This window comes from Pygoscelis adeliae, unplaced genomic scaffold (assembly GCF_000699105.1).
Source record: "Pygoscelis adeliae isolate BGI_AS28 unplaced genomic scaffold, ASM69910v1 Scaffold36, whole genome shotgun sequence".
Taxonomy (NCBI): domain Eukaryota; kingdom Metazoa; phylum Chordata; class Aves; order Sphenisciformes; family Spheniscidae; genus Pygoscelis; species Pygoscelis adeliae.
The window spans coordinates 3465622-3478837 of NW_008824934.1; the positions used below are offsets into that span (position 1 = coordinate 3465622).

General features: G+C 45.1%; 1 protein-coding gene across 1 annotated transcript in view; it reads left to right on the plus strand.

Annotated features, from left to right (window-relative positions):
* The window catches only part of PEX14 (peroxisomal biogenesis factor 14), a 75513-nt gene extending 68631 nt beyond the window's left edge, over positions 1–6882 (plus strand). The window contains exons 9-10 of the mRNA XM_009325278.1: positions 2708–2799; positions 5035–6882. Of these exons, the coding sequence (XP_009323553.1) occupies positions 2708–2799; positions 5035–5500 (558 nt within the window). The 3' untranslated portion in view covers positions 5501–6882. The remainder of the gene's footprint in view (positions 1–2707; positions 2800–5034) is intronic.
* The last annotated feature ends 6334 nt before the right edge of the window (positions 6883–13216 follow it).

The window sequence follows — 13216 nt, forward strand, 5'->3', positions numbered from 1 at the left end:
TAGATTTAGACTAGATAGAAGGAAGAAATTTTTTACGCTGAGGGTGGTGAAACACCGGAAGAGATTGCCCAGAGCGGTGGTGGACGCCCTATCCTTGGAAACATTCCAGGTCAGGTTGGACGGGGCTCTGAGCAACCTGATCTAGTTGAAGATGTCCCCGCCCACGGCAGGGGGGTTGGACTAGATGACCTTTAGAGGTCCCTTCCAACCCAAAATATTCTATGATCTCCAGAGTACTTTGCAGCCATTGGCCTAAGCATTCTATTGGCCAAGAAGTGTTGGTTACATGTGAGGTGGGATGGATTTGAACTAGTCACATAGAGATGAAGTCTTCCTTTCACTCACAAACTTGTGATTATTCAGGGCCCAGTCATCTTGCAGTATTCTCTGTACAGGTAGAGATTTTTCTTTTTACTGTGAAATCCTTTAGACAATGCTTACAGTCTTTTACCTATAGCATGAACAGTTTTCTTCTCCCCTTACCTATACTTTAATCTCGTACAAACCCTTTGATGCTGTGTAACTGGTGGGCCATGGCTGACTATGTGGTGTGCACACTGTACAGTAGGAAACCCTCAGTGGCACAGCTGTAAACCCAACCATGAAAGCCGGTTTATGGTCACAACACTCTACTTCAATTTTCCTTGGGAACTGTGGCCTGTCAGTGGCCTGGAGCCAGTCCGGAAATTGGAAAACTGTTTTCAGGTCTTAAGTGTTAAGATTAAGACCACATGTTGAGCTTTAAGAAGGAAAAAGGGCATAAGAGTCTTGGTGGTTTAGAGAGTCTTGAAGAAGTTTTTCCTCCCCCCTCTCTACCCCCTGCACTGAAATGGTAGCACACATTGTTATGATATCTAAACCTCATGTGTACAAAGAAAAACTTGGGCAACCCCACAAACCAAAGAATAAAAGCTGTGTTTTCTCAGCTGTAATGTAAGTTTTTATATCTGCTTTTCAAACTCCTACTGGCATGCTGTAAAAAATTAAAAAGAGGGACTTTAAGTAATTAAAAAACGTACATAAAAATTCAAGGCTTGAATTTTCTACAACTGTTTTTTAAAGAGACTGGCTAAAAAGCCCCAGATGTCAGATTTTATTTCTAAATCCTAGGCATCTGGCACCATATGTGTTTTGGAAATTTGAGTCCTTTGCAGGCCAGTGAGTGGAAATCACTCCCTTGTTAATGTGCTGCTGTAGCTTTCAAGGTCTTGGAAAGCCAGAACAGTGGCTCCTGGATTCTTGCTGTCTGAGGGCTGGGAGTGTGAATCCCAAGGGAACGCATCTGTGTATATCACAGCTACCACAGACTGAGCCTCTCCCAGCTCACTGGGTTCACAGCCCAGAAGTCACTGTGAGGAGTGCTGGCTGTGGAGGTGTTCAGGGTTACTCAGCACTAGCTGAAGTCTGTTTAAAGAGTAAGTAGGAACAACCAGTTCTGGCTACATCTAGTAGGAACTGCTGAGGAGGAGTTTTGTGTTATTCCAGTCCTGGCTTCCTTTGTCAGGGGATTTATTAGGAGTATCTCTGGAGCGATGCTCACAAATGGGTTCATTCCTAATGGCTTTTAGCAGAAATTACCATGCGAAGTGCTAGACATGAGCGTTCTTTGGTCCTGTACTCAGCCCATCACTACAGGAGTTGCTAGAGTGATAGGATGGGGTAACCATAGGCCATGATCTGTCTTTCAGAATGTTCCTCCCATTTCTCAAGTTCCCAGAAGAGTTAAAAGAAAGAGTGCCAAAAGTATTATCTGCAGCATGTTCTTCTCAGTTGTCACCTTACTCTAATTTCTGCCTGATATCCCATAGCAATTCTGATGCAGTGCTGACAGCAGCTGTACCAGGCTTCCATGAGTTACTTATCATCTTTCCCCACCAAATTACATTCATTGCCTTGAAATATCCAAGAGGCAGTGCCTAGTCCAGCTGCTTCCTGGAGATACAATCTGGTAACTCAAGCATAGCTCTAATTCTTCAGATCTAGCAGGGAAGATTTTTGCAACTTTCAAGCATCGATTTATCAGCCCACCTCTAAACACCAGAGTGCAGGTAATCAATTCTTTATTTCATGATTTAAGAAAAATGAACAAATGGTTTTAAAATAGTTGTTAATATATAATATTTAAATCTGTTGCCTCAGCTAAGTGCAGTCACAGGAAAGAGTAAAGGACCTGATTCAGTGCAACTCCCACAGCCTTTCAGGATCCTAGTTCTAGTTCTCTAGAAATCATTCATTAGGTCAGTGTCAAATGATTTAGTTTACCTCTTTGTGTATTGTTCTCTGTCTGATATGTTGGTGGAAAACATCCTATGTAGACCTAGCTTTGTCTGAATTCTCACAAGTGCTGGCCTCCTCCTAGTTGAAAAAGAAAGGTCCCCTTGAGATGCTTCAGCAATGGTTGTGCATGGTATGTTGGAGACAAGATTAATTAGTACCCCAAACAGAAAGCAAATATTTGAATAGTCTTAGCATCTTGAGACAATTATTATTTCTGTTCATCGTGGGGACCCGTTCAGGTCCTTCTTTATTGTGGAAGTTGTTTTGCTCAGATCTGAGAGATTTTAAATGATAGAGCTTATGTATGTTATCCCCAGGGCTCGAGATTTTTTCCAGATCGGAGAAGGAGGATAACACAGAAAAAAGTGTCATTTGTGAACTATCTCCGAGTTCATACTTTGATCATTATGTCTTCTTTTTCATGTTCTAGGCCACAACTTCCACCAACTGGATTCTGGAGTCGCAGAATATTAATGAACTGAAATCTGAGATATACTCATTAAAAGGACTTCTCCTGAACCGGTATGGATGGAATATGTGAGCAGATTATTGTGTGGAGAAAGGGTTGCTTTCTGGGATTCTCTTAATCATGGAGAGGAAAGGCATTTCCAACAGGAACTAGCTCTATATCCTGTTAATGCTATTTTAATAATACCACTTTGCACTCCACTATCACTTTCTATTTGCAGGTCTCAAAATGCTTTTCAAACTTGCCTTAAATCACAGAGCGCTTTGGGTAATTAATGAGATTTTTTCCTTTTTGTTTACGATAGAGGAATTCTCTGCCATTCGCCACAGTCAGGATACCTCTCACCTAGTTTGAGGTACTGACTGCATCTGCACCTGCATTCTGTTACAGAGAGAGTCACTTCTGGATACAGTTCAGCTGACCTGTTCATGGTTAGGGCATAACCAGGATGAAAAGAATCGCACTTCAGCAGAGCCTGTTTGTCTCGATTAGCTAGCTCAGGTATAGACATCTTATAATGTAGTAGATATCTGAAATGAGGTGATATAAATCCCAGCCTGTGGGACAGTCGTAAGAACAGGGATCAGATCTCAGTTCTTGAGGAAATTCTTTTTTTCCAAGTACATTACATAAGAGTTTATCTAGCTTTTCAGCTATTGATCCTTTCACTCTGATACGACTCCCTTGTCTCCTTCTACATGTAACTAAGTCTTCTCAAGTCATCTGTTTCCTAAGAGATGGACTTCAAAGATCAGTCTAAGATTGGACTAGACATGTTCTGGATCTCAGCATGTGGGCTTTTCAGAAGTCTGAAAAGTGTATTGTCTTTAATATCCTTTTAAATTCTCGCTACACCTCCCAGTCCTCCCAGGAGTCACAGTAGAAAGCTTTGGAGGATTGAGGACACATATTAAGTTACTGTCTGTTAAGTTGGGTCGTACTAGGATCACTGCTGGGGGAGAGAGCATTAGTTAATGACACCTCTTCAGCAATGGGAAAGTTGCAGCTGGGGGATAAGTGCTTTTTGGGAAAAAAGAAAACTTTTGGGGGGGTTGTTTTTTAACAAAAAGGCAAATGTTTCTGCAGTGAGGAGGCAGCAGCAACACCGGAGCCAAGAAAGTCTCCAGATTGAATTTGTTGATTGCATTTATGATACTGGTTGAATAATGCAGGCATTAGTTTATTGCACTCATAGGATATGGAGGTTAGATCAGCAGAGTTCTTCCATGGCTGGTGGTGGCAGCAGGAAGAGGGAGGTGAGAGCAACTAGTGTTCCTAGTTCAGTCTAAGAAAACATAATCTGCTGTGTTTGATCGCTCACTGTAGGAGAGCAGCCAGTTTTCGTCTTCTCTGGTCTTGTCCGTGGCGCTAGCCAGCTCACCTGAGGGGCATGAGAACTCCCTGCTGCTCAGCATCCTTTTCAGAGCTTGATCTGATACCTCTTCATACTCCCACTTTTCATATACACAAGCAAGGATGCACAGGGGGTACTAGATCAGACATGCTTTTTTGCTTTGTTCTTCATGCTGGATGACTTTCTGAGGGCACCAGTGCTCCCCACTGCACTTATATTTGTCCTGTTTGGTACTTGGATTCTGCTGTTAGGGCTGGGCATTAGTCTGCCATGATCAAATTCTTAAAGCCCACCTGGAAAGGACTCGAGGACAGAGCAGCCAGCTTTCTCAGCTGGTGCAAGCTAGTATGACTCCATTCAAGCCAGAGAAGCTGAACCAGTTTGTGGCAGCCAGGACCTGGCCCAAACATGTAAAGTGCATGCTGGGACTAGGAGATAGGCTCTGGATTGTAATGAGCTAGCATGCAATAGCTGTGTATCACAGTGGAGGTGAGAGCCAGGTGGTGAAATTCCTTGGCTCAGGCACGAGGACCTGGTGAGTCTGACTTCTTGCTCCAGTGGGAATTTTCTTTACCAATTAATTAGTGATTGTTTTATAAAGGGACACTCATGTCTTTCCCCAGGCAGCATTCCTGAGTGCTAGCTTTGTGAAATTGGCCAAACCAGATCACTGTAGTACTTCAGAATGCCCAGTTGTGATACTTTCCTTGTGTGCAGGCTCGATTACTGGGTGCTTGTAAAGCACTTTGAGATTCTGGCTGAAGAAGTGAAGTGGCCTTGGTTTTGCTCATTTATGACAACGGAGACTTGCAGTTTCAGTCCTGCTTTACATGATTTCCCCAGTGCAAATACCATTCTTTCTAATGATAATCCCTCAGTGTTTTTAATAAAAGCCCCTTTCTCTCCTTTTCTTCCCCTCTTCCCCTCCCCCAAGGAGGCAGTTCCCTCCCTCCCCTTCGGCTCCTAAGATCCCGTCATGGCAGATCCCAGTGAAGCCAAGCTCACCCTCCAACCCTGTTGTTGCCAACCATAACAGCAGCAGTGACATCTCACCTGTCAGCAACGAGTCTACCACCTCATCACCAGTCAAGGAGAACCACAGCCCTGAGGGTTCGAAGGTCAGCTGCCATCTGCTGAGCACAGAGGAGGGCAACAAGGCGGTGATTGATGTCAAGAGCCAAGTGCGGATGGAGGTGCAGGGTGAGGAGGAGAAAAGGGAAAACAAAAGGAATGAAGAGGAGGAAGAGGACGATGAGGATGATGATGTTAGCCATGTGGATGAGGAGGAATGTCTGGGTGTCCAGACTGAGGACCGGCGAGGAGGAGATGGTCAGATTAATGAGCAAGTGGAAAAGCTACGAAGACCTGAGGGGGCCAGCAACGAGAATGAGATTGACTAAAGCACCCTGGCTTCTGCTGCTGCTGCTGTACATCTTCCCTAGCCTCCTGCACTGTCCCCGGTGCCTCTCCCATTTTGTGGAGAGAAGTGCCACCATCCCTTCCAGTGATTCTCCCATGATTGACCTTGAGTAGGGTCATGATTGCCCAGCGAACAAGGTGGGCCCTGTTTCACCACAGGGCTTTGCAGTGTTGCGGTGGCTTCTTCTCCCCTCCCAGACCCACCTTCTCCCCATGAGCTGGGGTCACTGCCTAGGCTGGAAGACCAATCGCCTTACCATGCACCACTGTTACAGAATAAGTCCTCTTACAAAAACACCATCTCTCCTGAAACAGTCAGCCTCTTCGCTGCATCCTAGAGTCCTTCTGTCCAATTTCAGAAACCAGTCTGTCCTGAGCTCTTTGATTTCACAAGTCTTTAATCCCCACATAAGGCCCAAACCAGTTCTCTGTTTCCCAAAATAACCCTCTGTTTTATTTCTCAAACTCCTTGATATTCTGTTGCCAAAAAAAGAACGTTTTAACCCTGAATTCCTCACCAGATCTCAGTCTTGGCTCTTCCAAGCCTTATGTCAAGCCTCAAATTCCTGAAACTACCTAGCATCTAAAAACACTAAGTTTCTGTGGGGTCCAAAGAACACTATTTCCACCCCACATGCCTAGACTCATCAAAGTGGCCTCTTGCTAGGGACCAAGTCCAGGTTTCATGGCCACAGTAAAATCCATGAGAACAGGTGGCTTTGTTACTGATTGCTCCCCAGTAAAAGAAGGCTTTAAAAGAAATTGACCCCGCTCATCCCAATTATTACCCTTCCTCCTCCAAAGACAAGGAGCTCAACATCAGTTTTTGACATCTTACGTTTTATTTATAGCTGCCCTGAATGAATGAATGAATGAGGTGATATCAGATGCTGAAATAGTTGGTTAATTCTGAATCTTTGCAATGGTTCTTAGCCTGTTTTTCTCCCCGAGGAGAAAACCCAACTTCAATGATCGGCTGAGACCTGCACCTACCCAGTGACAGGCACCTGCTTCAGCACAGCAGTCTTTACAGAAGAGAAAACAGTTCCAGCTCTGAGGTACACCACTGGCCCTTCTTGCCCAGTCCAGCCTTTTTTTGCCCCATTTGGGCTATACACAAATTAAAACAGTGAATTTTGAAACCTCTCATTTGCAGCATTGTGTTCTCAGCTGGTAAAATGGTGGAGTCCAATTATATTATTCACTGCATCAGAGCCTCTTAGCAGAGCAATTCTTGTAACAACCGAGTCTCACTGTCCTCACCAAGCAAGTGTGCTCATCTGTGTGATCATGTATAGATTTCAAATATAAAATACGATTGTATATAATTGTAATAAATATGAGTTACCACTATTTAACACCAGGCTGTTACTGGATTACTGTGGCTCTTATTTTGGGGGAGAAATATGCATGCAGGGTGGTAAAGGGAGGGAAAAGGGACTATTACAGAAATTCAGTCCTCATGAAAAGTTTTCTGAAGGACATTTATGGTTGATTTTCTGCCTGCTCCAATACTAGGTTACATCAGCAGGAGGCAGTGTAGAGAATGGTGTAAGTGCAATATAAGGTACACTATAAATAGCTCCAACAACACTGTAAGGCTAGGTTGCCTCCGATGTTGCAGAGGGTGAGATGGATGTATCATCCAGTGAATAAGATGCAGCTATTCCGGTTCCTTTCCTCCCAGCAGGAGGCTCTGCAGGGTGCAGAATGCAGCATCCCGCTCCTTTCCACCCCTGGCAGCAGGAGGTGCTGAAGGGAGCGTGTGAGCTATCCCACGGCCCTTCAGTCTTATCTGCCAGCAGGGAATGCTGAGCCATATCCCATGACTGGTCTAACCCTGCCATGTCAGTACAGAAGCCATTGAAAGAAATGGCGTACAGCAAGTAATTCATAGCTACTGCAGTCCCATCTTTGTTCAATAGAAGTATTTGGCTCCCTTCTTAAAAATGAGGGATTTACTTGATTCCTGAGTATTTGGGTGTCTGGTACACAGTGACATTTCCCTGCTCAGGGGGAGCGAAAGGGACCTTCATATTACTGTATTTAGACCTGCTGCTGAATGTGATGATTTCTCATTCCTTAAATGGACGAATATCTTCCCCAGGAGTGAGTGTGTGTGTGTGTGTGTGTGTGTCTCTCTCTCTCCCTCTCCGTCTCTCTCTCCGCTGTTTAACGTTCACAAAGAACGTCACGTTTAGCTAAAACAGGGCAAATTTGAAAGCGTTTAAAAGGAGAGGCTTTTCTTAAGAGATGGCACTTTTCATTTCTCCAAGCCAAGAATCCTTGTGAAAAGAAAACATGACTGAACGCAGGGATGTGATGAAAAAGTATTGTCCTGCCTGTGTACATTTTATATACATAGAAGGTTTTGAAAATAGAAAGTGCCTGGACAACAGCAGTTGGTGAAATGTGGAAAATATGTTGCTGAGGTATGTGCCTTGCAGAGTGACTTATGAGGTTTACAGTACAAGCATCCCTGCGGGTTCATTTTCCCCCCCTTTTCCTCCATGTTGCCAGTGTTCAATTCACTTACCTCAAGATCTCTGGTGCAGAGTAAAAGGCAGTTTTCTTCAACTGCCCTTTTCTCTCCCTTAGTTTTTGCTTCTTACAACCTTTACTAATTCAATAGGTCACAGGTTTTCCTTTCCCCGACCTGATGAATCCCAGAAAACTCCATCATAGCCGTTGTTGCTCAAAAAATCTAACTCTGGGCCTCTGGCTGCTGATGGGGTGTTTGAGTATTTTGTTGAAGAGATCCAACCCACCAGCAGAGAATTTGGAAGAAACCAGAGCTTCTTACCAGCAGGTATTGTCGTGAATCACGAGTTTTATTCCTCTGTCTTGTGTTCCTTGTCTTTCTGGCATAGCAACAGTTCTAGGGCGAGTATTTTGGTCCTTATGAACCGTGTAGCCTGACTGCTAACTTGTAAATTCTTTTCTTTTTTTTTTTTGCTAGAAACAAACTTCTTAGATCATCTGCCCTGTGAAATGTTTAGCCCACTGGCCAGTAGGCACTGAGAATAGCATCATACTAGCTGAAAGATGACCAGGTAGCGAACCTTTTTTCTGCAGAACAAGAAAGACAGCAGCAGCAGTTACCCACCGTCTGACTTATTTGAGTACTCTCTTTTACTGTGTAATCAGCCTTTGTTTTGACACAGGAAGAAGAATAAAAACGCACCCCGGTTGGTGAGTTCAGTGGGTTCGTAACATGGTTTCTATAGGTCCTTGATAGCATATAGAAAGCAGGTGAAGGGAGCTTCCTCTGAACAGTGTCATTTGAGCACATTTCAGTGAAACCCTGTGAGCCTGTGCTCTCTCTCCTAGAAGAAAGAATATCAGGCTGGTGCTTTCCAGTAATTTGAGGATATAAAAACTCCCTTGCAATAGCTGCAAGAGAAATGCGGGGAACTCCAAAAATGTGACAAAGCGGGAAAGGGTTAAGAGAGATGTCTCCTGATCATCTTTGTCCAACCTTCCTTACCCCCAGGTGTGACAAATCAGTCCTATGTGCATCTTTGTCAGAAGCAGGAAGAATTTTTTTTTATTGCCTTTTGTGTGTTGGGGGTGTAACCTAACTGTTTGGGATCAGAAGGAAGAGGATGGACTGTAGGATCCCTTGTAATCTTGCCGCTTTGCTGCATGATGCTTTGCAAAGTATTTTACTTATAAGCGTGCCTCAGTTTCCACATGTGATGGTAAAAAATACTGGCTGTTAATACAGAGAGGTGACAAAGACAAGTTGCAGAGAAAGCCAACTTTGGGAACCAGGTTTCATGCTGGGTCCTGCAGCTGGCACAAAAACCCCAACCCCCGTTAACTGCTGTGCCTGGAAGCGAGAGCCCCAGCCCCCGTAGCACACCACCCAGCTGTAGCCACTGTCTCCTAATAGCCTGGGCTGCAGGGCTGTGTGAGAGGAGCTGCACTACCCTCCTGGAGCAGCCTGCGTTGGTCGGTTAGCCAGCTTGCCCTGGCTTGGAGGCGGACATTTTAGATCTGGCCTTTGCTTATTGCAACTCAGGTTCTTCTGGCAAGTAAGTGCTTTTTAATAACTATGTTTTCTCTTGATTTTGTCTTCAATAGAGTGGGAGAACTGGCTGCATTTCCAGTGGCTAACCCCCCCCGGTCTGCGGTTTGTTAGAAGGGTTGCCAGAAGGTCTATCCTCATGTGTACTGGTGGAAGGAAGCATGATATATGCTGGGCTGCTGCCTGGGGCAGGGAGGGGGCTGTGGACAAACCCAGTCTGTGTCTACTCCGCTGCTTTCATTTGCAGTGCCTGCTACAGAAATGGAGGCTGCCTTTGCTTTTCCTTTGGTGGGGCAGTGTGATGCTTGGGGAAAACAAAGGATAGACAACAGGTCCAGAGTAGCTTTTTGTTGCAAACCTGTTGTGTTAAAGTCAAGGTCTCCATGCTTGACTAGACCCTCCACACCCTGCAGGTTGTGGAGCCCATAAGTGTTTTCCAAGGACTTCAACAACAGAAAGCTTTGGAAGGTCCCTTCTGTGTGATGGTGCTTTATGTTAAGCACAAATTACATGTGGTGGTGACCCTGCACACCAAAAACTGATGTTAAGCTTGAGCTGAGAGTCTTCCAGCCTAGACTTGACCTCTCATACCATCGGGTGGTATGCAAGTGCAAAGCAAGAGAGGGGCTTGGCCTCCAGGGATTGAAAATATAAATAAAGGGATGCTGAGAGGTGAAACATAGGAAATAATTTACCTAAGGGCACAGGAGAGAGCTTCCAGCTTTCTTCGTTTTCCCTTTTATCATCGTATCCCCAGACTATGCTGCTTCCTCAGGAGTCTGCCTCTGTAGGCACCTTTAGAGCTGTGTCCGCCTATTATGCTGATGAAAGGCTGGCTCTTACCACTATGTACACTCTCAAAAAATGAAATAAAATAATGGAAATGTACCTGAGGTGAATTTCAGAGTATCAGGGAAGAGGGGAGATGGAGGGCAGGGCCCAACTCCTCCACTTGCTGTGCAGTAGAAGCTCTGAACTGCGCACTTGTAGATTGAGGGGCTGGCATGGTCTCTCCCAGCTCAGGGAAAAAAACAATCCCATCCCCAAAAGGGAGCAAGCACTAACCTAATAAAGGCACCAGCTGGACGAAGGGAAAACCAGCTCTTTGGAAAAAAAAAAAAAACACACAACCTCCTTTCATTAGAAAAATAATATATTTCATCCAAATAAGGTAAAAATATTTGAAATGGGGCAGAAGTGAGCACTAGGCAGCATCTGTCAGGCCCTTTCTGAAAAGGGGAAGATTATTAAACTCAATTACAATTTATTTTTGTAAAGTGTCTTTCAGACTAAAAATCTCCCCAAATGCTTTGCAAGGACTGCTCAGGGGTTACTTACAATATGGAGCATCTTAGAAGAACACCCCTGTTGTCCCACCAAGCCCTTCTTTTCTGCATCCGCTGAAGGATTTAACCCTTCAGGATTTTTTTTTTTTTTCTCTTCTATATTTGTGCAAATAATGAGAGATGTTTTATGATGCTGGCTGCAAGAACATGCCTGAAGAGGAGGGGGGGGGGATTTGACATTGTATTTTTTTCTGTTTTAGGTAAAATACTTGCTTTTCTGTAGGACTATGTCTCCTGAGTGAGAAGGTGATTGGCTGGATAGGGCTGATTCTGAGGATCTAGAAGTACAGCTGGCTTATTTGTTGCCTATTTTTCTTTTTGTGTCTGTCACTTTGCCAGCCTGCTTCTCTGTCTCTCAGTCACTTTGTCTGCTGGCATGTCTGTTTTGTACAGCATCCCTGTTGCTGGTTTTTCAGTCTTCTGTCATGCCTGCCTGCCTCCTAATGCTCTTTCCTTTTTCTTTCTAACCCTTCAGAAACAGACTGCTTCCAACTTTATCCCTCTGCTTCTATAAGCTAGTACTGAGGTTTTATCTGTGTGGAGCTAGAGTAACACCTCTTTAAAATTAATATCTTTAACTGATTTAATTAAACCAGAGCAAATTCTTGGGTGGACATTCTTCCATCTCTTTGAACAGGTTTGCTTTACTTAAGCAGTTTCAACTGACACGTGCATGCACAAAAGACTGTGTACTAAACGGCTGCACCTTTCCTATGCAGATGAACTATTCTTTGCTTCCTGCCCTCTTACAGTATCAACAGTAGATTTCATCTCTGCATTTGCCTGCTTACTTGTATGTTTTTGTGTCTGTGCATTGCTGTACAGTAATATCAACGCTTCCACTGCAGCAGCCAACAAGTTTTGGGTGCGAGATGGAGGTTGGGGCTCCCTCTTGCTTCACAGTCTCTTCTGTTCCCCAGAATGAGCTAGGTGCAGCCTGATGTTTCAACTGAAACTGGAACATTGCACTATTGCATCTGTTTCTGACCTTTTTTTCCCAACCCTAAAAACCACAGGCAGAGTCTGCTAATTTGTGTAAAACAGAGAAGCACAGTGAATGCCCCCGGCAGCGGGTGTCCCCTCCGTAGTTCTGCAGAGGGGATGTGGAGGGGCAGCAGCTGTGTCTGCTGCGGGGAACCACCTCTGTGTTACCGGCCTCAGTGCAGGGCGCGGGCAGGTAGATACGGTGCCGCCTCCAGCCACAGGCCAGAGCTGGTTCCTTTCCATCTTGTGGGTGCAACTGGCTTTAACTGGGATGTGACTTGCAGGGTTAGTGCCTGGTAGCTGAATGAACGAGCTTGCTTCCCTGTGAGGGGCTCTCTAACTTGGTTTGGCCGCAGACCAAATGGTTTTAGTTTATCCTCTTTAATGTTTCGGACTGTAGAGCTCTGACGTTTAGGCAGAGCTTGGCTGTGGCCTGGGATCACAAGAGGGTCCTAGGGGCTGCCGGTGACAGCAAGGGCTCGGGGCAAATGCTGTTGGTAGCTGGCATCACAGCGAGAGCACAAGGCAGCACCCTGCCCTGTGGGAAGGGAAGGGGGCAGGGAAAGGCTCAGTCTGCCTGTCAGATAAATCTTCGCCTGTTTACTTAAATCCTCAGTGTTTCTTCATTTGTTTGTTTAAGAGTTTCCCTGCCAAAAAAGAGCAAAAGGAAGGAGGGAAGCTGCCTCTGTTGGCCACCCCTCCTCAGGCAGGGTGGGTCTGGGGCACGAGCAGGACTAGGGGCCAGAGCACCCTGCTTCACCTGGGTAAGATGAAGGGATCTGCCTCTGGAGGGGCCATGTTCCTATCTTCCGAGCAAACGCTTGGCTCTTGTAAGGGAAGATGCGTGTTAGGGACTCCAGTGAGCCCACTTCTTGCCCCAGGGCTGGCATGAAGAACTTGTCATCCCTTCTAACACCTACTGTACCTACAAATGCTGTTCAGTGGCTTTCTCCCCTCTTTGCCTGCACCCCTTTGGTAGAGATTGTTGCCTCCAGAGTTAGGTGTTGTCAGCTTTCAGGTACTGGTGAAGTTTGTTCAAGACAGCAGACAGAGACCCAAAAAGCTGGGGCTTCCTGCCTGAATGTTGGATTTCCACATAACAGTGTCTGCAACAGAGGGACTCAAAAGCATCTTGCCTATCCTTACCTTTTTATAGATACCCATAAAATACACCGGGTATAGTAAATATCACACGTGCAGTTCCTTCACATGCTAGTGCGTGCTTTCACCAAAACTGGCAGACTTTCCTTGTCCCCACACAAGTATTAGGCAAACCTGTATATTTTGCTGTAGCTATGTATGTGCAAGTCTTGTGTACAGATACAATCATGCATGCT